Here is a 22,637-nt window from a genome sequence, read left to right on the forward strand (position 1 = left end):
TTGGGGGCGATAATAAACTAAAGTAAATAAATTTTCGGTCAGTTACCCTTGGCTACCTGCACTCTAGCCGGCCGGCGGTTCGAACGGCAGTTCTGGGAGTTTCAGGAAGCTCAGTGACATTGACAGGGTGACAGGAAGGGTGGGAGGCGTCTCACAATGGGGGTTTGTTTTGTAAACATCGATTAGCTGGCGACTGTTGCTAGCGCGGCCTGTGTGGGTGGCAGACTTGCCTGCTGATAGATGATGTTTGGCTGTCAGGCCGTTAGCTGACAAATTTATGAACTTGTGGAGTTTTTTCCGTGCTTTGGCCCACGCTCAGATGATGACAGTCGTCTGGCTGCTTGTGCTGCGTATTGGCGAGTATGTGTGGGCGCCAAGTTTTTAGCAAAAAGATCAATGATCGATGTGGGCTGGTCATTCGATTTTTTCAAGCTTATTAGAATACGAGTAGCATGATGTAATGAAGACGTGTGAGTTGTTATAAAATTTTTAAGATTTTAACCTTCGAAAAATCTGCTTGTCACATCGAAAATTTTTATGAAAGGCTAAAATATTGGAAGTTCTGTTAGCCAGAAATACTAAAGCAAAAGAAATCAATAAAAAGAACTAAGAACCTACATACTATATGACTGTCTGCGCAGAAATTATAAAATCAAAATAAAGGTAATACATATGTTTGATCAGAATGACAAAACCAATCTTTGTATAATGGTTTGATAGAATTTAATATTCCAAAAAATTTAGTGCCAGTATCTTAACAAAAACTAAATAATTGTTCATACAATAACTCTTTCTAAATCGTTTCTATTCTGTGACATCTATAGGATATAGTGATCTATAATAGTCAGTATCGACATATACGTACTGACAGTAAAATAAAAGCATCGGTGCAAATATTCCACATGATTGCTCCCAAACTAATCAGAGAAGTGACAGAAACAGAGAGCGATTTAAGTTCGTCATATATGTATGTATGTAGTATGTACCTAAGAAAAGTGCTTCTTATGGGTGTTACAAACACTGCACCATAAAAGAGAAATAGATGTTATATTTATTTATTTGATGCAATTCGCCTACGTACGAAAAAAGGGATTTGAAAAAGAACTTATTTTCAGGGACTGTAATTATTATTAGTGTTATTCTAAAAATTACAAAATAATAATTATTTTTTAAAACTTGAGTTTTATTTTTGATCAACAAATAAAACTTAATAATCATTATTTTTGTTTTTATTTTTTTGCTTAAGAATAATGATTATAAATTGAGTTGTAAAGTTCACCTAAATTTAATCATTATGTTGTGAGAAAAGGAATAAAAATTTGTAAATCATAGTGAATATGCATTGATAATCATAAAAAAAGAGATTGGCATTATCCTCTGTTTCTTAAAGATACTGTAATGATTTTTTTCGCTTTAAAAACAAAATAATCATTATTTGCAGTCCCTCATTATTTTACGTAAAAAGCATAAAATATGCCATTCCAGCACCATCTATATCTAATTTTAAATATGATTCTCAGGAATTTGAAAATTGTAATGTGCATTTGCAGGATGTCGTTAGGATATCGGACATTTTTATACATAATTCCATACGGGCCCTAACGCGCTCCATAGTGAGAGGCACACATAACGATCGAAAGAAATTCCGGCACGTTCACGGAATGTTCTGCTCTCAGTTTGCTCGTCTGTCGAATAAGAAAAATGCCTAGCATGCATGGTAATAATAAATATTGGTATAAGTTAAAGTATAAATAGAAACGGACAAGTTAATAGGAAACGACAACAATTGCTGTGTGAGAACGACAGCGACGGACAGTCAGTACCCAGGGTTCTTTGTTAGCGTCATCGTTGTTTAAAGAAGTGTTGAGTGGGGAGGGGTGAGAAGAGTTGAGCTGCAACTACCTGAGGTTATGGAAGCAGAATCTTCAAGGTGCACATCCCAAGGAGCGAACGCTGGGTGTATTACTAAAATGTAAATGCAAGTCGAAGACAATTTATGGCCAACGCATTGCGGCCACATTAAGAGTCGGTGACGCTTAGCACGGTGCTGTCTGTCTATATATGCCGTCATCAAGGCATTCTAGTGACAGCCCACACATCGTAAGAGTGGCTGAGGCTCGCGTATTGCCAACAAAATGCCGTCAATTTTGAGCAAACTGCCAAACGCTCAATGGTGTGGTTGAGCAGAATGCAAGGGGGCTGTGATTATATCACCAGAGACCAGTTTGGAGTGGCATGTCTGTGGCGTTGCATTCGCGGAGAGGGTCTACAAAGCTGATAATGTGCTATATAGAGAAGTCGCCTGGAAGTCGGCTTAGCCAATTGGCCAGGTATAGAAACCGACATCGACAGACAACTACAGGGAAATATGTCAAGCATAACGAGTTGAGGCGCATGTGAGGCACATATCACATGTTTGGGTGTCGGTATCAAGCGATGACCAGCCCGAAGCTATAATTATGTGCCAGGTTCCGAGTCTGTATACAAAAAATTAAAAAAAAAACATTCATTAGAAAGACAATCTCGGCAAGTGGTGTAGAAAGAGCGTCAGCCGAGCGGAACTTAGGGCTCCAAGTGCAACCGGCGGTGTGTCGTATCTGTTGTTATTACACCCGTACTTCTTGTTATAATTGTTGTTGCTGGAAAACTGCCAACACCAACAGCAACAGCAATACTAAAACGACATAACCATTGTAAGTCAAGAAGCCAGAAGAGCAACAGTCGCTCAGATAGATGCCAATAAGAGCGACTTTGCCAATTACTCCGAAACTTGGCAAGACCGGTTCGATACTCACTCGCTCGACTTAGCTCAACTCAACTCGACTCGCACTCGCACTCGTCTTGACTTTTCGACTTGGCCGCAACCAGAGTCGGAGTGCGAGTGCACGCTTCAGTCTTAGCCAGGTTGGTGTGCGAGGCACATCACAAAATAGAAACGCGAGCAAAACGAACGCGCGTGCGCGCCAGTTATGACTTGATGGCGGATGCGTCGCAAAGTGTTTAACCGAATAGAGTGTAAGAATATCGGATCTGATCTAATTAAAAACGAATGCCGCATCAAATCAAACGATTCCAGTTCTAATTGACTTCCACGTACTGGAGACGTGCAAACGCATTTGCAACGCTGCGTGTAAACTTTGCCCGAAAATGTTGAAATGCGTTTTAAGTGCTTAACTTTAAAGTGTTGCTCTCGTGGTTGTTTTGGTTTTGGTTTTTGTTATTACTAATTTTTTATTGTTGCTGTTGCCTAAGCTGCACGCAGCATTTGGATTGTTGTTGCCCTTGTGAGTTCATCAAGTTATAAAGGCTCGGCGGGTGGTTGGACTTTCAGCAATTTCAGCAATTTCATGGCAAATGAGTTGGACTCTCAATTAAAGAAGTGAAGCCCTAAATTGTTTAAAAGTTTCAAACTTCCAACTGACTTTTGTTATCTTTTCAAGTTAATACAAGTATGAAGGAAGTGCACGAAATAAACTACAAATAAACAAAAAAAGCAACATCAACAACAACAACAATAATGAAGCTATATATTTTTTAACGAACTAAACATTAACAACCACAACAGGCAGCGTCGAATTCAGTTTTTTGTTTTTTTGCAAAGAGCGTCTTTGAAATTGTTTCCGCTCTTACTTGGCGCTCTTAGATGTCCCGAGTCTGCCATTGAGCTCCGTTTGCTTATCTTATTCAACTTTTTTTTTTGTTTTTACCAACAGCCTTAATATGCACAACAAGTAGACGTTAAGAAATAAAGGAAAAGAAAAACTCGAGAGGTCGAAAGTAAATGCAAAAATCAACTATAATGCAAATAATAATGAAAACAAAATAGCGGGTATACTTGTATTTGAAAAATTCAAACAAAAAATTAAATATGTATATTTGGCCAAATAAAATTGAATAATAAAAATAAAAACATAAAACAACAGCCACACAACTAATTGGATTACGCAAAACAAGCACAGCGTCAAAGTTGGAGAAAACTTGAAATTTTTGTACGAATTTTATATAGCGTTGGCCTTTGAGACGCTTCCAATATATAATATACAAAACAAAAAGGTGAGTTTCAAGGAATTGAAATATTGAGAATAAGCTCATGTGTTTTCAATATGGCATTGAGTTTGCGCAAAAATTCCAAGCTAAGCGCAAAGATGACTTCATAAATCGTTCAAAGCTGCGCGAATAGCTCGAGTAGAGTGCCTCATCATTAAAACCGGTTCGCAAGTCGCTGTATGCGAATATATCAAGAAAATTTTGAGACATGAGCTCAAAATGGGTTTTGTGTAAGCGAAACGAAATGAAATGAAATTTGCCAACCACATTTCCTGTGCGCCATTTTTCATGGTAAACGCAAGCGTGGAGTGGTTTTTCCGTCCTCAAACAACAACAAATTTGTTTGGACAAATCTGTCGCGTATTATATACTATACGAGTATATACATATACTTGTATATATGTAACGCATATATATCTGCTGGTGTGTGGATATTGAACCTGTTCCTCAAGGTTACTGGCTTGGCATGAAGTGTCCAAAATTGGCGCTGATCTTTAAGCGTTGCCAAGTTCGCGAAAGCAGTTACATCACACACGAGTATGACAAACGGGCATACACGTTAATATGGCCATAATGCCAACAGCAACAACAGCCTTGGTGATAAGTCTCTGCAACAAACACAATACAGCCTGATTAGCTTGCATGACAATGCAGACGCATGGCTGTGGCATGCCCCATCATGTCAGCGAGCTAGGCATTTTTTTTATAGCCGCGTCACGGACATCCGTTTTGGCCTATCGTTTTAATAACCAACTGCCTACCACATGCAGTCAGCAGTGCACATGCCTGGCATATTAAATCTGTCGTCGGCCAGGCCTAAACGAGACTTAGAACAGACACCACCACTGCCAGCAATTAGAAAGCTCATAAAGCTGCAATGGAACGGCCCACACATAAGTATGAGTGTGCTGCCCACATTCTATTGTACACGCATATAGTCATGTTATGTATATATAACTCTGACCATTATGTGCTAGAATCCACTGCTAATTGACAGACGAACATTTCCTAGCTCTGTGCCACATTAATCATTTATTTGTTGCTCAGAGCTGGCGCGTAAGCCTGAGCTCGAACTGTTAGTCAATAATATTATTGGCTCGGAGCTGGGAAACCTTGCATTCGTTTTAGCACCTCTGGAAAGCAAAGAGTGAACGTAATTACAATTTCTAGCCAGCTAATAAGCAGCTCTGCTCATATACATGTCCGTATTCTTCAGATGTACGAGTAAGTGTGTTGGCGGCTAAAGAAGCAATTAGAAAAAATTTGATTGATTGGCAGACGCCTGCGCTCGGGTCTTACATCATCAGCGGTTCGTATGAAAAATGAATGAAAATGTTGAACGTTTTCTTCATCCTCCCCTTCTTTTTAAAATTCATTTTGATATATGGCCTATTAATTGGTTAATTTGTGGTTGGAAGCCATCAAAATATTGACTAGAAATTTAACAGACTAATGTGCAGTGATTGCAACACCTTTTTGGTTACTCTTCTGGCTATTGTTGTTCTTATGTACATTATAGCACTGCCATTTATTAAATGGGTAGCATCAACTACTCGTACTTCCAGCACTTCTGTCAATGTTGCGCCAACGCAAACGATAAATACATTTTGGATAATTAAAAAAAAATAAATAAAAAACACAAACAATGCGCACAATGTTGCTTTACTTGCTGCCCAAGACCAGTTTTGCTCTTTTAGCTTGAATATATGTACATATACGAGTATGTATGTATGTATGTATGTGCATACGCCACTTCTTAACAATAATGTTGTTAACTTGTTTATATAATAAGCACAAAAAGCATTTCAAGCGACCTTGAAATAAAGGCAAGTGAACAAAATGTGTTGGAAATATAAACATTTTTTTATTATTACGCATTTTGGGCATCTGCACCTTTGTGATACGCACACATACCACTTTACTTTAGACATTTGAAAGGTCTTACAGCACATTTATGTTTACAGCTGCATTGCCAATAGGTGCGCTGCTTAACTTGACGCGTCACCTAGAAGGGTTTACTATACATTTAAACAAAGCTTGCTTGGTATTCTTTCAGAGCTTTGTTAAGTAAATGATTTCAATGCTATATTTATTTTATTAACAGTATCAACAGATGTTTGTTCTCAATGCTAATCTTATATCCTATATGATGCTTATAACAAAAGTAGAAACTGTAGTTGAGTGGCAATTTTTGTGCTCCAGATACCCAAAACTAGTCAGCTAGAAGGTGTTACTATACATTTTATCAAAGGAGCTAGAACTATCAACAGCCAGTTTGGTATTCTTCCAGAGCTTTGTTAAGTAAATGATTTCAATGCTATATTTATTTTATTAACAGTATCAACAGATGTCTGTTCCCAATGCTTATCATATATCCTATATGATGCTTATAACAAAAGTATAAACTGTAGTTGAGTGGCAATTTTTGTGCTCCAGATACCCAAAACTAGTCAGCTAGAAGGTGTTACTATACATTTTATCAAAGGAGCTAGAACTATCAACAGCCAGTTTGGTATTCTTCCAGAGCTTTGTTAAGTAAATGATTTCAATGCTATATTTATTTTATTAACAGTATCAACAGATGTCTGTTCCCAATGCTTATCATATATCCTATATGATGCTTATAACAAAAGTATAAACTGTAGTTGAGTGGCAATTTTTGTGCTCCAGATACCCAAAACTAGTCAGCTAGAAGGTGTTACTATACATTTTATCAAAGGAGCTAGAACTATCAACAACCAGTTTGGTATTCTTCCAGAGCTTTGTTAAGTAAATTTTAATTAATTTAAATTAATTTAATTTAAATGTTTTGTTTATTTTATTAACAGTATCAACAGATGTCTGTTCTCAATGCTATATGTGTACTTGTATATATCCTATATGATGCTTATTAAAAAAGTAGAATCTGTAGTTTTTGTGATCGAGACGTAGTGCGAGTCCACTGTAGATAGGGATGGCGGAGTTTGTCACGCATTCTTCTACCTGTTGACGACCCTCTTAGTACAACATTTCACCCTTCGGGTACAGAGTTCAAATCTCTTTTCTCTCCTTGAATTTGTGTTGTACATTTCCGTAAATTTTCCCTTTGCTTTGCTAACACCGTGCACGTATCAAAAATTTCAATGAAAAGACTCAGAAATGTTTGAAAATTCATGGAATGTATTATTTAAATGCAAATTTAGTGACGCTTTTACAAAATGACTAATGTTCATAGCTCTGTAGAAAAAATGATATGCCCGAAGCGAGCGAAAGATACAGGCCGATAGACAGACATACAAACATACATACAAAAAAATACTTGTAGATAGTGGCATAAGCTGCCAGTGGTTGTCTTTTGGGTTCACGAACTCGCTGAGTGAGCGTGTGGGCAAAGCTTTGGGGGCGCAGCCGCAGTCCCAGCTAGATGATAGTTAATACATAATTGGTTTATAATTTGGTTTCTTGATTTTTATTTCAACTCATTTTTGCTGTTGTTGCTGGCTATAAGTTGCAGGCTCATCATCAAGAGCCAGTCAGCGGCAGAACAGTTTTGCGAAGAACATCGAAGAAGAAAGCGCACGCAAGTTCATTCAACCGGCAAAGACCTTACAACGTTCCGCTTCCTCAAGCTTGATGAAAAAGAGTTAATTGCGAATCGGTTTTTTTTTTCTGCTTTTGGCAACGCATTGATTTACAGTTGGCGTAATAACATTTGTTCAAATCAAAAACGTTTTGCCGAGCGGTTCGGGGCGGTATTAACGGCTGCCCAAAACAAAAGACTTAAGCAACGAACCTTGCGAGCATGCCGTTCATTACCCACCATTACACGCCGTTATAAATATTTATAAGTACTCCATATGTTTGCAGCTAACTGCTGGGAGTCATACGGCGCTCCGTCTCTAATTATGCAAAATTTAACGTTTGGCTCTGCATTGTTGTACAAAATACAAGTAATTTTTTGAAAGGCGTGTCTTACAGTCTGCTCAGCGCATGACTCACATGCAAGTCGCTCCATCGGTCTGTCTGTCTGTCTGTCTGACAGTGTGTCGTTTTGTTGCAAATGTCGCTGCCGCTTAAATAGTCAAATGGAACCAGAAAATAAAATTAGTGTGTTTGTTTTTAATGAAAAGTAGTCCGGCCAGTTTAGATGCAGTCGAATTGTTATAAGCGTTCAATTCAATTTTAGCTCAACTCTGCTACGGACTTCAATGCACGCTTTTACCTTAAAGCCCACACAGTCAGGAGTTTGCACAGTCCAAGTAAAACACTTTCAAAATCTTAAATCGCGCGGGGTGTGGCAGCAGCTGCTTGAAAAATCGGCGCATGTTAAGTTAGTCATGACTTTTGAACTGGACTCTTTGGCTGGTTTTATTTTTTTATTTTTTATTTTTTTTTTTTTTGTTTGTTGGATTTTCTTTCTATCAGACATCAGCAACAACATAATAGCGCGTGGATATATTGACAACTTCAATGTGCTTCACAGTTAAACAGCCGAACTTATTGTGTTCTAACGAAGTGTTTTTATATCGCCCGCTGAGCGCACAATAATAAGCTTTAGTACCAATTCATTTTGTACAAGTATTCGCGTAGAAGATTCTATATTACTTGTATATAACATGTAGGTTTGGCAAATACGTAAATAAATATTAAAGCTGCAACAACAATCGAGTGCCAGCAGAAACGGAACTAACGAGCACCTAGAAAACTAGTTTGTTTGGCACAAAGTTGCCGCCAGCAGTGACAGCAATAACAACGCCAACAACTTGAATGGCTAACAATGGGCGCCAGTATCAAAGTACCAAACAAAATAAAAACAAAGTAAATGGCTAAAATATTGTAGACCAGACTGATAAAAATCAAACACATTACAGTCTCTGGCTGAGTTCAAGTCACGTTCATTGCGATTTTGTTGTAGTTATTGTAAGTATGCCTCTGTCTGTGTCTGTGTCTGTGTCTCTGTATTCTGTTTTTCTACTACTGGCTAAGCAAAATCGCCGCCAGGCGTATGGCCCAAAAATTAGGCGTGAAACGAAGAGGAAGGAAAGGAGGAGAAAAAAAACCGCGATTTGTTTTTTTTTTCCCCCTTTTCTTTCATCTGGTTTCTGCCCGAAGGCGCATTGGTTGCGTCCATGTTGTAGGTGTTCAATAAGCACTTTGAACATTTCTCCTAGCCGCCAACCAGTAAATTGGACCTCTTGACAAATCAGCAGCTTCATCCACATCTACATCAGCGTAACGACGACTTCAGCTAACTCGCATAACAATTTGTAGAAAATTTACGTAACTGCGTGTCGCAAAAAACGCAACGAAATTGGGCAGTGGCCGCGTTTTGTTTTTATATATTTGTTTTTGTTTTTGTTTTTGTTTTTTCCCAAGACGTTGGCAATCGCTCAAACAGCCGACTTGCCCACCTCTTTGCGCTCCAATTCGACAAAAGCGGCTACCACTTCGCTGTCTCGCTGTCTTGCTGTCCGTCGCACTGCATTTATATTTGGATGACTATGTACTTCTTTGGCTTAGTCCAACATTTTGCACAAGGACGGCTTTAGCAATGACTTTCCCATTTTGGATTGGTTTTAAAAAAAAAAAACTAGCTGCGACTAAAAGCAATACAGTGGATCTAAATTTATAGAAACAGTTCAAAATTAAACAACATTTAGCATTGTTACATATTTAAGAAACGCTTTACATTTTGGGTTCAGTTTCTTATTTGCAATGAGATAGAGGAAATTCAAATTTCGTAAATGGAACTGTAAGCGCAACTAAATGGTTCAAAATAAACATTCTAAAATAACGAAAGTTTGCAAATAATGCGATGGAGAAGTGTGGCGGCTTTCAATTTGATTTTTTAGTGACGACTTTTGTGCTGAATTTTCCGTATAAAAGCAAAGAGCCACATTTTGTTAGTCACCTTTAAGCAGTCTCTGCTGTAGTTGGTCAATCGGAGAGGTCTTTTAATTAAGTCAACTGCAATTGCAGCCATTCACAAGGCGCGCCAATGATTGCTTGCTTTAAAGAGGCAATGTGTCTTAAGTTTTTTACATTTTTAATTGAAGTTTTTGGACTGGCCGCGTCGTAAACGATGCGCATTTATCTTAAAATTCTCACTTAAGCTGATTGGCAAATTGCTTTCAAAGGCATTTAAATTGAATGTGCGAGACGCTGCCGTTGCTTAAGCAGCAGACTGAGCTTCGAAAACAATGGAAATTGGCGTTTATTGCAATTTTTTATCGCTGTTATTGCTAATAGGGTATTAGGGCACTGTTTGCTCATTTACGCTTTGTCGAGAGCAAGACATAGAGTGTGGGGACGGCAAACACAATGCGACAATTGTAACGACCTTGACGCAATTACCAAGCCGTAAAGGTGGCGTTCCGATTCGTTGACTGCGTTTACTTTGATTCGGCTTCAAAGCAGCTGCAATTCGCCTTTTATGCTCGGGCCGCCCATACTGGAAGCCAAGTGGACCCATAATTGCTGGCAATTGAATGACAGCAACAATTGTGGGCAACGCGCAAGCTAATGGCGACAAAGAGCTACTGAGGCTTTTGACGGCGCCTTACGGTAGTCAATACTTGGCTTGATCGATAGACAAACAAAACTGAAAAATAGCTGTTGCATTTTAAATTCTGATTTTATGGCTTAGCCAGCTCATTGGATGACCAAATGGGCTCAGTGTGCGCGCATGCATAAGCAGGTGAAAGTCAAGTCGATTCTGATGCGATCTATTAATGCCTTCCTCGGCCCCCTGACCACAGACCGTCGACCAATGCGATGGAACAGAAACAAAGGCCAGACAATATAATGCCTGCTGTTCGACACCTGCGGCCATCAAAAGGTTTCGCTCAGATTCTTTTGAGTCGGGTCTGAAGTAAAAGTAAAAGCCCAAAAACCAAAAACCAAAAACCAAAAATCATGCGTGCTGACCTCAAAGTCGGTGTGCCTAGTATGCAAACTGTAAAACAAGAAGTATATATACATATAGTAATATATTATGCGCTTTCAGCTGTCTGCTCTGTTGTTGTCCGACTGCAACACTATCGACCCTCTTTGTTTTAATCACCATAATTAAGAACAATGCGGGCTAATCAGCGAAGCAACTGCGTTGCCTCTCTCTCTCTCTCTCTCGCTGCCCATCCAGTCTAGCTTGAACAATAACTAATGCAACTAAGATGTACTTAGATAGTGAGAGCCAGCATTGGAGCCAAAATCAGAGGAAGTCAGAGCCAACCTCAACTTACTTTCTTTGGCAGCGAAATTGCAGCGAAATTAACTCTACGCGTTGTTATGCTGATTGATCATATTACACGTAGATTGACGCTGAATGGTGCGGACATGTTGATTTCTTATTTTTACGGCACTTGAAGAAACCACAACCGAAAGTTGTACGCAGTCGTTAGAATTTATAACTCGCTGGACTCGAAAGTATGTTATAGACACGCTTCATTGTTGCTGTAATCCAACTTAGTCGGAGTAGACTTCAGACTTAGCTCGTCAACTCTTTTTTCACCGTCTCCACCAATTGGGTCACACATTGTGGTTAGCCATTATGTGTATGTATGTATGTATGTTTGTATGTATGTATTTGTGTGTGCGTTTGTCTATTTAACACAGTTTCTTATTGCCTTTGGCAATTTGCATGCGTCAAGATTTGAAGCGTGTGATATTCTAATTGTAAGCCGGCACAGCAACAACACACAGTTTCCCAATGGCTTTTTAAAAATAGAGCATTGCTATATTGCTGAACCACTTCGATGTTATCGCAGATGTAGTTTTGGGCGCAAGTTTGCTGCTTGAGTCTTTCGTTCTAAGCCATTATTTGATTGATGTGCTTCGAAATGGAGCAAATGAAGTGGTTTAGCTTGTTCTCATGATTAGTATTTGTTATCTCTGTACAAGATGTGGCTTAGATGTGGCTTAGATGCTGGAGCCTAACTAATGGCCATGAAGGGGCAAGAACTGTGTTGTTTTGCTTAATCCATTACCATGCTTCATTTAAAACTTTATGCTCATTTGCCACTTAATTATAGGGTAAATTTGTTGAACATTGTTGCGGACATTTTTACGCATAGTTAAGCGCATTTCATAGTTTGCTAACCAATTTTTTAAAACTAAACATCACTTGCTACTTTTCTTTTCAACTTTGCCCGAGCGGAAAGCTGTAAAATTTTAACCTAACCGACGGCTTTGTTTTATTTATTTGGCTTTTGGAACAACTAGCATAAAACTTAAATATTTGCCATGTCGTGCATTGTAAGCCCAAGGCTGGAGAAGCACGCGAGGTCATTTTGCCGCCACATTAAATGGAAATGCAATTGTTTAAACAAATTTGTTGCTTCGCTCTGTACTCTGTTTGCTCTTTTTACAGGGCACGGTAATTTAATTTATTCAGTTGCACGCCTCATGCGCCCATTTGTTTATTTTATTTGTTTAGCTTTTAATTTGTTTGAGTGTGTGTTGGTTTTTTCACCTCGAAAGTGTGTCACATGAATCTAACACATTTGTTACAATACTATACATATATATGTGTGTATCTGTACTCTAAATACTTAAAGGCAACGTCACAGTTCAGTGCCTGCATTTGAAATGAGTGTAAACGGTTTACAATTCAAGACTCTACGCTTGAGGAAATCATCACATCTTTCATAAAAATAAATACGTAAAGCCGCTTAAGCCACCTGCCCATACAGTTTTAAGCACATTGAGGTGAAGGGACGGATATCTGAAGCAAAGGTTAAAGCACTGTAGAACTATTGATACTGTGAATGATTTTGGATAATGCGACATGAATCCTAAACATTGATTTATTTCAAAAATTATTAAGAAGATATAAATGCATTTGATTTTGTCGAATTATGGACCACTGCACGTGCAATTTTTAATCTGTAGTAGATTGTCAGACCCTTTACCATTATCAGTAGGATATAAATTAGAAAGCTATTAACATAACAAAACCCTTAATTATGAATTAAAAAATTATATATTATACTTCCTTAGATATATTACGACTTACTTAGTGCTCTTTGAGCTTAAAAATGTTTATTTCTGTTTTGATCATTTCCAACTCCGACAAAGAAGAACATTATTGACGTCAAATTTCTTTCTGTGTTTTGAGCTAAATGGGTTAGCAATAATTAGTTATGTGATACTTGATATGTAATACTTGTAGTATAGCCAATACCGAGGATAATTAAAGGGTGCGAAACTAGGAATCATTTTATAATTCTTGCTAAATCCATTCATTTGATTGAAAACAGTCCCCTTCGAAGTACAGTAATTTGTGGGGCTTAAAAGTATTTCGAAGGGAGTGTCCTAGCTTGTTTGCCTAAATGACCTTAAGGAGCTTGGATGGCTTCTACATAATGCATTCCTTTCATCGGCAAATGAATTTTTCCGAGGAGGTAAAAGCCGCACAGTGCTAAATCAGGCTAGAACGGGCAGTGGTTTATGATTAAAATTCGATTTTTAGATAAAAATTTGCTTACTTACTTCCAAGTTACCAATTAAATTTGTCTCCTTTTTGGCTTTACTTATTTACTTAGGTGTCCTGTTAATTTGTATTGTGTTCTCAATAAATTGTACGGCTTGTTGCAAATGGGTGTTAAGCAACGATGTTTCAACATAGTATAAAAGTGCTTTTAAAATAATGCTAGTCAATATATATTATAAGAGTTGTTTATATAGTATATATACTTCGTTCATTGTGGCTTAAAAGAAATTGAATTAAATTGAAATGAATGAGTTGATTGACTTAAAATAAGCTCGAGAAAATTGGGGCAACAATTGTAGCATTTTTAGATTTCACATTAGTCTTCCGCCTGTCGTATCTTTATGTTGTTCAAAAGAGTATGACCTGTTTGGCCTTCTCCTTATCACCAGTCTTGATTAATTGAAGGTCGACTGTGTATTGCTCGTTTTTCCGAACCCCTTTTCAATTCCATTGCCCTCAGTTGGATTATTACTATTTTTTTTGCTATTCGCTCAACTGCATTCAACAACTGAGTAACGAGAGCAGATGCCAATCACGATCATTAGTTATAAATAAAACAAATTTTAGTAGGTTGCTCTACATTGCTGTTTTCGACTTTTTGTTTGTACCCGCAGTTGTGGCTATTGTTAAAATTGCTTGCATGAGCTGCGCTTTTTTATTTGTTTTATATTTTTGCACATTTCTCACTCACATTTTTCTGTTACGCTTCTACTGACGCTTACGTCATTTGTTCGAGCGTTGCTAATTTTAGCTAATTTATTGCAATATTGTCAGTAGTTGCTGATGTTGTAGTTGTTGTAGTTGCTGTTTGCTTTTGGCCCGATCGCCAGCTTGTAGCTCTGTGCATGACGATTTGCATTGCCGCATTTCAGTTTCGTACGACAATTTGTGTGAGTCTCTCTGCCTGTCCGCCTGTCCGCCTGTCTGTGTTTGGTGTAGCTCTGCAACAATGCCAACTTGATATTGTTTGCCAAACAAAGAGTGTATTCGTGCAACATAGACATAAGCATAAGCGGCGTTTCGCATAAGCGACATCCGACGCTTCCAGTTTGATGATAAATTGACGCTTTGTGTGCGCCACCTCATGTCAACAATTTATCAAGCAACAAATACAACAAATTGTATCTGTTGACCCAATTCCGAGCCAGTTACGAGTGCTGCTGTGGAAATGCAACCAATTTCAATAATAACAAAAATCCTAAACAGATTATAGCACTCGGATAAGTGGGCACAACAAGCCAGATTTCAACTGCAACTGCAACCTCCACTGCAACATTGTATGGGTGAGTGTGTCAGTGTGTGTGTGTGTGTGTTGTGACATCATAAGTAGGCCTGACATCGTCGTCGACGCGTCTGCTGAGCCAGTTATGAATGAAATGGCTTAACGCATTTGAAACCATTATCGGGCCTGGCCATCAGTGTAAGACGCATGTTGTTTTGGAGTCCCTCGATAATGATAGGGCATTTGTTTCTGTACTTGCTGGGCTCATTCGCTCGCCTTTGAAGTAATGACACGCCCGGGGGCTCCTCTCTGTTAGCTATGACATGGAAATATTCTCACAGCTTGCCACTGTCTGCAGTTGTCTGTTATTATTACAGCTGATCTTGTTATTGTTGCTGCATGGAGTCTAAAAAAAAAAGTGCATATCATCTGCACAGTCTTCCCATTGATATGTCTTTAATAATACCGTAAGTGATTCGCGGCTGCTTATGTGTCGTTAGAGCGGAAATCAAAGTCATACAATGAGTAGCTTGTGTTAATTGTATCACAGTTGTTGGCGGAAGCGGAGTGTTTTAATTGCTAACGAAGAAAACGTAATTCCTTTTTTATGAGCCATATCAACAGCATTACGTGTGTGAAATAAAATCGAGAGCATACTTAGGTCCCTGAGCTGCGAAAATATACCGATATACTTATGTGTCTCCAAGGAAGTTAACTTTAAGTGCTTGGTGTTTTTACAAATGTTTCATTTTATATATTTAATGGGCTTTCAAAATATTCAATAAAGAAAATACAAATTAAAAAGTATCCTTGAAATTTAAAAATCGAAATCTAAAAAAAAATAATAATACAGTGAACAATATTTTTATAAAATATCCTAACCTCCGCTATTTATGCACATATTATTGTTATTATTTAATTATTTCACAGTTATGCTCAGTTTTGCAAGATATATAATAATAGTAGTAGTTCTTGAACAAATAATGCAAATTAAACTAAATGTGTTGTTATTTAGCACAGAAATGGTTGCAAAAGGAAAATACTTTAATTTTACAATAATATGCTAGAGTAGAGTGAATATCTGTTTTTTTTTCTGCTATGGCTAAAGCCATGTAACGTAAAACTGTTTAATGAATCTGGATCTTGAATTTTACAATTGATTGTTATTTGTAAGTATTTACACAAATCTTAACGTATTTTTTATATTGAATAAAGTCAATTTATTTTAATCGCCTAAATAGGTAAACAAATAAAATAAGAAAAAAATAGGATGTGTCCTCTTAACCGGACACCCCCCTTGAGGGGACAAATGTTGCTCGAAGGTGAGTGTCCGGCCAAGAGAGGTTTCACTGTAACACATTAAAAAAAATTAGGTGTATCAAGGCACAAACACCAGCGCTTAAAATATGTCAGAGCAGCAATTATTAAAGTGAGCGAATACATTAGACATAATTAAATATAAAAGTTTGACTAATGGCCCATAAAAAGATTAGAAGCCTCGCTTCGTTCTCTTCGCAAACTTGTCAGCCTCTGTAAAAGTAATTTGCCAATGATTTTAGTTTGACAACCAGGCGATATCCGACAATATAATGCTGCAGACCACTGTTGTCTTGCAAGTTGAGTTAATTGTATATCGACTCTGAAGCAAGAGAAATGTTCCGCTTTGAATTAGAAGAAGAATTTTGACGTCTACACATATTTCTGTATTCCTCAAGTCAAGCATGCACCAAAATGAATCAAAAACGATTAAGTAATAATAATAATAAAGCAATCCATTTCTGGGATAAACAGATTTTTGGTAGCAAAAACAGTCAGTAGCCCGACAATTTATGCAACAAGCCAAAAGTTACATTACAACGACACGAATGACACTACAATGGTTCGTGTTGCATTTGCAAGGGGCAGCCTGCCAGCAGCCAACAATGCCCGCTAGTCTTAGAAGAAAATCAAGCCTGATATCATGAGCTTTGTCCACATACCGTACCGTTACCTCTACTTCTAGCATACTTCTATTTATGCTGATTTCAGCCCATTTGCTGTCGCGTGTTTGGTGGCCAGTTGCTGGGCACATTCGAGCACAAATTGTAGGCGACATTTGCCGCTGTCTTCGGTTCCAATGGCAATGGACAAGAATGTTCTTGGGTCTTTAAGTTAAGCGGCTCAATTTGCAAATACCAAATATGTTATTGCAGTTGTTGTTGATGTTGTTATTGCTGCTGTATTTAGGTTGTAGCTGACCCATTTGCAAAGACGCTGCTAAGCCGTTGAAAGTTGCTTGGTTTCGAGCAATATTCGCTGTACGAGTCCGCATGTTTGTGTGTGTAAGCGGCTTACAGGCGAGTGAAATTAATCATAAACATTAAGAAAACATTAAAATGTTTGCTCATGTAATTTTGCATATTTCTGAACGAGCCGTATTCGTAGAGTGAAGTGGAAGTGTGGGTGCGTAGAACCGGTTTCGTTTCTTTGCGCTGTCCGGGTCGACACTTATGCCAAGGTTTTTAGCAAACCCAAAAATACTCGTTATGTTCGTTATTTTCGAGCTATTCATTATTTATTTTCGCTTAACTCTCTTTGCAGCTCTCACCATGAAGTCATACACACAAATACTCTACACAGCGCTGCATATAATTGTAAGTATTGCTCCGAATGTAAACATATTGTTTTTATTGCTTTCCTATGATCTGAGCACAACATTAGCCCCATTCTGGGCGCATAGAAATGGAAAATTGCTAGGCCAAGCACAAATATAGCAATCAAATGCAATAAACATAAGTCGCAACAACTTTTGCTTAACATTTCACTCAGGCAAGTCAGTGAAGCGGACTGGCAAGTCAGTCAAGAACATAACCAGCCGAAGCCACTCAGTCAAAGCCAAAGCACTAAATGACAATTGCATGCCAATGCGATTAACCTAAATATGAGAAAGGTACTGACGGCCATACTTGCACACACACGTACTCGAATGTACGAGCTGGCTAAAATCAATTCGTGTTGTGGCAAGTTGCCAAAAGTGGCACACAGCGCTCCTCAAGACGATCAGTCAGAGGCTGATTTGTGCCAGGAAGACGCTAAGATTCTACAAGTAGAGACACAGACGCTTGGCCTTTCCTCAACTCTAACCCAGAGTCTGTCGGATTGTCGACTCAGTGGCTGGCGAAAGTTTTCTAGGCAGCTTGCATAAATTGCATCTGCATGTTGCGCCTTAGAATCGTGAGAATGTTTTTCATATCTGGCGGTTAAACACGAAACTGCCGGCGCATTTCTTTCAATTTTAATTAAAGGAGCTTACAGGCTTGTCAGCATTCGGCTTGCATACATTATGTTCGTTTTACTGTCAGCCTGGCGTGATTTATACTGCCGCTTTATAGGTAGCTATCGGATTATAACCAATTGTATTTATCGGACAGAGACTTAGGGGTCAGTCATTTGCAGCGCGCGCGCTACTGTGTGGACAGAGTGGAAAAAAATGTTAATGAGATATTTTTCTTTGGCTTTTTCTACTTTTCAGATAATTGCAACTTTAACGATACACGGCGCACAGATACCGACATCTGCAAGTGAGTATACACATTCTACTATATGTCAAGTCTGGATCAAATACACTGAAAACACGTTTCTCTCGACTAATTTTCAATTTAAGAATTTGTACATCATCATTTACATTCCTTTGCAATACATACTCTTATATGGGCACATATATACGAGTATGTATATAGGTAGGCAGTATTAATATATTCGATTAAAAGTGCGATCAAACGACACCAATATGCATCATTAAAAATTGTCAAGAGTTGCACAGGTATCCGCCTTCTAAGACTTTTCACAAAGCAAACTTTTTCATCGGGATTATGATGTGATCGACTATAGCTCTCAGATGCTATCATACTTGTGCGACTTCTTATGACTTGACATTTAATTCACGACCAGGCAGCACTTCTGATGGGCTGATGTCAACAACTCCTGCCTCTGTACGTGAGAAGGATTCGTTTGAAACATCTTAATCTGCTTGTGTACACATCAAATAGCTTTGCAAAGCATTGATATTGATATTGCCTAATTATTCATTTAGCCCCCGTTTTCCGCTAAAATTGGTGATTAGATCAGAGCTTGGTTGATTGCCAAACAGATAAGTAATTCCTTGTCCGAACCTAAGACAATGTGACACAAAAGTGAACGTGCCATAGCAATTGCCAAATCAACGGCAACCCACAAAAAATGGTGGCCAAATAATAAACATCCATTTATATGTGTTTGCGGCATTGTGGATATATCTTTTTCAGTCTGGCTTATTAAGAAACTGCTGCAAATTTGCGGCACCTTTGTGTGTGCGACCTGGCCATTGTGTTTTGAATGAGTTGGCGGCTGTAGAGAGCCGGCCAAACAACTCTTGTAGTCAAATATTGCCGCATACTTCCTTTTCGTTGGCTTTCACTGTACATGTGTGTGTGTGTTTGTGTTTGTCTGGCAACTGGCCATTGCCAAATGTTGGGCTAATTTATGCGATAGCGGCAGAAAACGAGACCCGCATTTAATCGCAATTAATCAGAGCTACAACAGGCGATGGGCTTCTGCATATCTTTAACTATCGGCAGCTTTTGCCAATACTCCGGCCCCGTTGCTTGCAGCTTCAGCAAATATTGTAGAAACTGATTATAGGTAAAGAACTGCCGTTGCGGGCAACTGAAGTCGTGATGATACGCGCAATCCTTATCAAAGATCCATCGACGCTGCACGGGCACCTCGAAGTTGGGCAACAAAAACTCGCAACGTCGAGTGTAGTCCGTGCAGTACATTTCCGTTGAGGCGTAGCTGTTGGGGGAAGAAAGAACGAATATAATAAAAATGCCATAACACTATAGTACACTCGATCCTACTTACATAAAGGCGTTGTTGATCATATCCTGGACCTCCGGACTGTTGCTAATGTGATGCATCACCCGCGTGTCCTGTGCATTCTGCAGATAGCGCAAAAAGAGTGGCGGCAACAGGCCGAAGCGGACGCATTCCATGATTTCGACCAGGTGGGGTTGACGGGCCGGCCACTCATGGGATAGCCAGCGCAATGCCGACATGAAGATCTGCACAATAGAGAAGGCATTAGAAGAGGGGGCCCAAGCGTTCTTAGAATGTGCCCCAACTTTATTGAGTGCTCTGAATTATGTTCAGGTTCGATAGTGCCTGGCAATTATTATTCTTTTTAGAAACAGCATTATATTAAAGAAGTCTGCAATCAAAGAACTTTCTTTGTTCAGCATTCTTCGTCAGCTATTTAGTCTGAACTTTGAACTTCTAACTTCTAACTGGACAATAGAGAAGGCATTAGAAGAGGGGGCCCAAGCGTCCTTAGGATGTGCCCCAACTTTATTGAGTGCTCTGAATTATGTTCAGGTTCGATAGTGCCTGGCAATTATTATTCTTTTTAGAAACAGCATTATATTAAAGAAGTCTGCAATCAAAGAACTTTCTTTGTTCAGCATTCTTCGTCAGCTATTTAGTCAGAAATTTGAAATTTCTATCTAACTTCTAACTGAACCTTTCAAATATCTACATATTTGTCTCAGATGAACGAGCATAGTTTCAAAAATATGGTCATATATCTGTCTTTATTTACTAGCATGTTATACTTTTGATTTTAAAAGCAATAATATATCCAAATATATTTATATTATTTTGGGACATGCCTTTTAAGGTATTAAACAGTTTACACATTTTAAAATATGTTCGTCCCCACATGCCTAGACAGAACTTGATTTAGCATAAACAGTGAACACTCCCTTAACGGACACCGCTTTTATCCGGCCACTCTCTTTGGCGGGAACTTTTTCTAAATAAAAATTCGAACACCGTATAAAGCATTTAAGTATCCCCTTAAGCGGACAAAAATTAAAAGAGAGTTTTCACTGTAGTATAGTAAGTCGTCCACTCACCTCGATCTCACTGTTCACTCCCACATTGTGCATGTTGAGAAGCTTGCATATTTGTGCAGCGTTCATCTCAATAAATTCCCGCGAGGCAACCAGAGTGAGAAAGAATTTTGAAATGCGCGACAACATTAGCGACTCAAAGTCTGGCAAAGAAAATTTAGAGGCCTCACAAAATAATTGGAATGCGACATTTTCTGTAATTTCCGACCGGTTTAACATGCTCCAGCAGGCCTCCAAGACGGCGTCCATTTCAAGAAATGTTGCCCCACTGATAATCTCGACAAGGTTGCGCTTAGAACCGTCCTTGATGTTCAATATCCAGTTGTAGATTGAATGGAAGGCCGTTGGGGTTATTTTTTCAGGTGGCAGCCTGATGATATTGGTCTCCTTGCATTTAAAAAAATATTTCGAATATGCCTTCAATAGGGACAAATGACATCGAAACTTATATTTGCCGACAAACACTTTCGTTGAACACTTGGATTGATCGCAGAGCACCTCATATAATTTGTCAGATATGTCTGGTTTAGGGTTCTGTGAGCAAGCTAGCTTCTCGGCGCTATTGAGGTTAATAATGTGGATGCTGAACTCTGGATCTAAGGGCATTGCCTGCAGTTGCTCCAAGGATTTTGAAACGAGACTAGATGTGAGAGAAGACATTTTATATTTACTATATATCCATTCAAGAAGTCGGTTTCAAGCCTAACACAACAAAGTTCTCAAAAAAGAAAAGCATTTCCCCTTACCCTCATAAATAAAATATATTACCAATAAATTAAACATAATGGTCTTGAATGCACCACGGAAGGTCTCCTACTTACCAATGCACTTCCGGATCGAAGCTTTCGGTAGAAGTGGTCTTGCTACAGACAAGCTTGTCTGAAAATTGCTCGTCGACGCTTATACTCTCATTGGAAGCAATGGAAACATTAGAAACAGTGGGACATTCTGGAATGCTGGGAAGCTCTGGTTCAATCTGGTTCGGCTGTTTACTTTCCCTAATATCCACAGTATCCCCAGTAGAGTGATCCACCATCGTTGGCCCTGTGGCGAGGTTGGGCTTGAGATCCGCGGATTGTTCAGTTACTTCGTTCACATCGTCGGCTACATGGTCCGCCATAATTTGATTTGAAAATTTTGCTTTTGATTTAATTATCCGAAACGGTTAAATAATTTGAATATTACAAACATGAAAGCAAAGGCAATGCAAGTTAAAAATTAACAACATACCAGCAGAAGAATAGCAACAGCTTCAGCATGGGCGTACGGCATTGTTGCGACTCCTTTAGTTGTTGGCCATAAGAAACCGGATTTGTGCAATGCCCCTAGAAAGTACGAAAGCACTCCAAAGAATCGTAGCAGAAGTGACTGATGCAAAATGTAAAAGGTTCATTGAACTAACTCAGGCAGGCGGCAGGCAGGCATTCGTTATGGCCGCGCCAAAAGTTGCCATTTTAGCAATACATACACGAATTCACTTAAACGTGGCCGAGACGTGCCAGAGTCCACAGAGTTGGAGCCCCACCATTGAACGCAGCGAGCTGTTAAGTTCTGTGTACCTAGGGCAGAGCCATAAAATTGCTGGCTACTTTAATGGCACGCGAAGTGTCGGGAGCTGAAGACTGATACCGAGACTCAGACTCAGACTAAGGCCAAGACAAAGAGCAAGACCAAGACCAAGACCATTTTTATTGCAATCTGCTGTGCTTTGGGTTCTGCTTCGGTTTTGCTGCACACACATTGGTGAAGCAGGAAATGCCCAACAACAGAACCAAGCTAGAAATAAATTGGCTCTGAAGTTGCAGCAACGAGTCGCAAAAGGTTCTGCTGGCATGGCGAGTTCATGGAGCGAACATTGCATCTTTCTAATGGGCAGTTAAGGCGCTTCTGTTGTGTACGAGCAATGTCGCCATTGCTGCCTCAATGACTTTTCAATGTCATTAACGTAACGTCGCGACGTTGCCTTGGCAGC

At 39.0% G+C, this 22,637-nt stretch overlaps 2 protein-coding genes across 4 annotated transcripts in view; one reads left to right on the forward strand and one right to left on the reverse strand.

The window, feature by feature from the left end:
* Window positions 1–2,889: 2,889 nt before the first annotated feature.
* The window catches only part of LOC115631127, a 29,557-nt gene continuing 9,809 nt past the window's right edge, over window positions 2,890–22,637 (forward strand). Inside the window, exons 1-4 of one of the 3 annotated variants that reach the window (XM_030527814.1) lie at window positions 2,890–3,015; window positions 3,714–4,053; window positions 17,319–17,371; window positions 18,250–18,298. In XM_030527814.1, the coding sequence (XP_030383674.1) occupies window positions 17,327–17,371; window positions 18,250–18,298 (94 nt within the window). In that variant the 5' untranslated portion in view covers window positions 2,890–3,015; window positions 3,714–4,053; window positions 17,319–17,326. Of the gene's footprint in view, window positions 3,016–3,713; window positions 4,054–14,138; window positions 14,800–17,318; window positions 17,372–18,249; window positions 18,299–22,637 lie in introns of those variants that run through there. The other 2 variants (XM_030527797.1, XM_030527805.1) reach the window with 2 other exon arrangements.
* LOC115631150 lies at window positions 18,982–21,826 on the reverse strand. Its single transcript, XM_030527824.1, has 4 exons — window positions 21,487–21,826; window positions 20,669–21,305; window positions 19,620–19,819; window positions 18,982–19,550 (listed from the first exon to the last, which is right to left on the reverse strand). The coding sequence occupies exons 1-4, from the start codon at window positions 21,783–21,785 to the stop codon at window positions 19,280–19,282; spliced, it is 1,407 nt and encodes a 468-aa protein (XP_030383684.1). The 5' UTR covers window positions 21,786–21,826; the 3' UTR covers window positions 18,982–19,279.

Source organism: Scaptodrosophila lebanonensis, unplaced genomic scaffold, assembly GCF_003285725.1.
Source record: "Scaptodrosophila lebanonensis strain 11010-0011.00,11010-0021.00 unplaced genomic scaffold, SlebRS2 tig00000001-arrow-pilon, whole genome shotgun sequence".
Classification (NCBI taxonomy): Eukaryota; Metazoa; Arthropoda; class Insecta; order Diptera; family Drosophilidae; genus Scaptodrosophila; species Scaptodrosophila lebanonensis.

Bases quoted from the DNA above. Each gene is read 5' to 3' on its own strand.
- LOC115631150 (XM_030527824.1), bottom strand. From the start codon at position 21,785: ATGGCGGACCATGTAGCCGACGATGTGAACGAAGTAACTGAACAATCC. The intron at 19,820-20,668 runs GTGAGTGGACGA...TCTATTGTGCAG, and splicing joins GAGTGAACAGTGAGATCGAG to ATCTTCATGTCGGCATTGCG. The intron at 19,551-19,619 runs GTAAGTAGGATC...TTCCCCCAACAG, and splicing joins ATGATCAACAACGCCTTTAT to CTACGCCTCAACGGAAATGT.